Here is a 2,611-nt window from a genome sequence, read left to right as displayed (position 1 = left end):
GGCATGGGGTTGGGAATGGGCATGCCCCCAGCTCCCCCCGCGCCCCCTGCCCCCCCGCCGCTCGCCGGCTTTGGTGGCGCGCCCGGCGCGGCCGCAACGGCGCAAGGCATGGCGGGCTATGGCATGGGCCTGCAGGGGCTGGGGGCGCAGGGCGCGGCTGCGCAGGGCGGCGCCGGCGGCGCAGGGGCAGGCGGGATGACTGGGTTTCTGGTGATGCTTCCGAATGGCCAGGTGGGTGCGGGGCGCAGGGCGCCGTGGCGCGCGATTGGAGCCGAGGGCGTGCGCCCAGCCGCTTTTGGGTTGAGAGGGTTTTTTTCTTTGGCCCGTCTAACCCGTCTGAAGCCAAGCCAACGAGGCTGTTGAGCTCCGCAGGCGGGCATGCTGAGCCTGCTGCCCCTTGCACAGGCCACGCCCTGCTGCTGGCCCCCGAAGCCACCCTTCGGGCCATCCCCGTGCGCTCTGTCGTCCTGCGCTGACGTGGACGGGCGCTGATGTGGACAACCGCCACTCGCAGATTGGCATGATGATGGGCAACCCCGCCACAATGCCCGGGATGCAAATGGCGGCGGGCGGCGGCGTGGCCATCGGCGGTGCGGGGGGGCCCGTGCGGCACGGCCAGCAGCAGCAGCAGTTGGTGCAGCTGCAGCAACAGCAGCAGTTGCTGCAGCAGCAGCAGCAGTTGGCGCAGCAGCAGCAGCAGCAGCAGTGGCAGCAGGGAGGCGCGGTTGTGATGGGTGGCGGAGCCGGCGTCCCCGGAGTGTACGGGGCCGGCGGCTATGGCGGCGCCGCCCAGGCGGCTGGAGGGTTTGGCGGCCTGCAGGCAGGCGGTGTCGTCGCAGGCGGCTATGGCGGTGGCGTCGTCGCACAGGGCGGCGCCGCGGGCTATGGCGGCGGTGGCGGCGGCGGCGCGGTCGTGTATGGCGGCGCTGTGCAAGGCGGCGGGGGCGGCGGCGGCGGCGGCGGGGGCGGCGGCGGCGGTGGCGGTGGAGGCGGCTCGAAAGGCGGCCGGAGGCGCGGGAACCGCGGAGGCCAGCGCTACGCCCCGTACTGACGCCTGCAGCTCGACTGCGCGTGTGGGGCGACAAGACCACCACCATTGCACTGCTCTCCGTCGGCCTTCCACCCCCTACCTCTTCCACAAATGGTCCCTCTGGTCTAAACGCAACCCACTTTAATTCTCATTACAATCTTGGGGGCTTGCAGCACGCTCTGGGTCCGCTGAGGCTGGTATGCCTCGAGCCGCGAGGCGGGGCGCCCGCGCCAACGCCAGCCGCGGCCACCGCAGCTGTGGCTGTGACGTGTGCCTTGGATGACGGGGGAAAGCCACCCTGGCGGCGCAGAAAGAAAACCATCAAACTGTTCCAGGACATGAACTGTTACATGAGGGTGGCCGCTCTGGGTGCGCGAGGTCGTGACGACTTGTCTTGGCCACAACTGCCCAACTCCTTGGCAACGCACAGCAGATCCCTGCATAGGACTGACCGCAGGGCCGGACTTCTGCGAGCGCATGGGCAACTTGTGTTGTCTCCGCCCTGGCCCCAACAATGGCAGCGCATCGCCTAGGCGTTCGCGCGCGCCGCACACCGCAAACAGCTGCTCGCCGCTGGGGCCGGCCTGGCTGCGCCTCGCGCCACGCGTGTTGAGTTTTGCGTCCGGCCCTTGCTGTCAGCGCGGCGGCTGCTGCCCTGGCCCCGGGTAGGGGTACGGCGGCTGCAGCGGCTGCTGCTGCCCCGGGTAGCCGCCGTACTGCTGCTGCTGCTGGTGATAAGTGAACGGGTTGGGCGCCGCCGGGGGAGCCCCGTAATTTGCAAACTGCTGCGGCAGCGGCGGCGGCGCGCCGGGCGCGGCGCCGCCGGCGTATGCGCCGTGGTACGGCTGCTGCACCTGCGGCGGTGCAGTCACGGGGGAAATGAGCAGCTGTCACCATGCTCAGATGAGAGGGGGGGCCGAGGGCTGGGCTGGATAAGATGACCCCAAGCGTATGGCTGTAAGCAAATGTACAAGGAGGGTGCCCCAAGTTCCAGAGAGCCCGCTCGGACAAACACTCAGCAATGTTGCTTAGCAAACGGCCGCGATCACGAGCAGCCGGGCCAGCGCCGCGCGGCGGTGCAGGCGCCGGCGTTGTGCGGCCGCACCACGAGGCGCATGCAATGGGATTCGTTGCACCTGGGGCGGCGGGGGTGCGCCGGCGCCGTAGTATGCCTGGGGCGGGTACGCCGGCTGCTGCGGCTGCTGCTGCGGGAAGCCGGGCTGCATGGTTGGTCGTGTGGGTGGCGGGACGTTTTGGGTGGTGGTGGAGGGGGGCCGTTGTTAACCTCTGTGCGGTGTCGGGTGCGTGGCGAGGCGAATGCTGTTGTGTTGTGTGATGTGTGTCGCTAAAACGTCCCACCACTCCAAGCCGCACAGCATGCTGGGAATGCGAACAGCAGCCGCAGCACAGCTGAAGCCAGCCGCCGTGCCTCCTGAAATCCCGAGCGCGCCCGCAAACACCACCGCAGGAGAGCCCCACAGCGGTCAAGCAGCTCGGTCACAGGCGACACTCCCTGCTGTAACGCTCAAATCACTCGGTTTTTGGCTTGTTGCTGACGAGCAAGTGCGCACCCTCCACTCA

The 2,611-nt window shown here is 69.1% G+C and overlaps 2 protein-coding genes across 2 annotated transcripts in view; one reads left to right on the top strand and one right to left on the bottom strand.

Annotated features, from left to right (window-relative positions):
• Nucleotides 1-523: 523 nt before the first annotated feature.
• Nucleotides 524-1,051, top strand: MNEG_0774 (hypothetical protein; the record flags this gene model as incomplete). Its single annotated transcript, XM_014050744.1, has 1 exon — nt 524-1,051. The coding sequence occupies one exon, from the start codon at nt 524-526 to the stop codon at nt 1,049-1,051; it is 528 nt and encodes a 175-aa protein (XP_013906198.1).
• Nucleotides 1,052-1,665: 614 nt separating this feature from the next.
• The window catches only part of MNEG_0773 (programmed cell death 6-interacting protein), a gene marked incomplete at both ends in the record, with an annotated part of 11,421 nt that continues 10,475 nt past the window's right edge, over nt 1,666-2,611 (bottom strand). The window contains 2 exons of the mRNA XM_014050743.1: nt 1,666-1,884; nt 2,167-2,250. Coding sequence (XP_013906197.1) covers nt 1,666-1,884; nt 2,167-2,250 — 303 coding nt within the window. The remainder of the gene's footprint in view (nt 1,885-2,166; nt 2,251-2,611) is intronic.

This window comes from Monoraphidium neglectum, assembly GCF_000611645.1.
Source record: "Monoraphidium neglectum strain SAG 48.87 unplaced genomic scaffold scaffold00067, whole genome shotgun sequence".
Classification (NCBI taxonomy): Eukaryota; Viridiplantae; Chlorophyta; class Chlorophyceae; order Sphaeropleales; family Selenastraceae; genus Monoraphidium; species Monoraphidium neglectum.
This window is presented reverse-complemented; position numbering and strand designations above follow the sequence as displayed.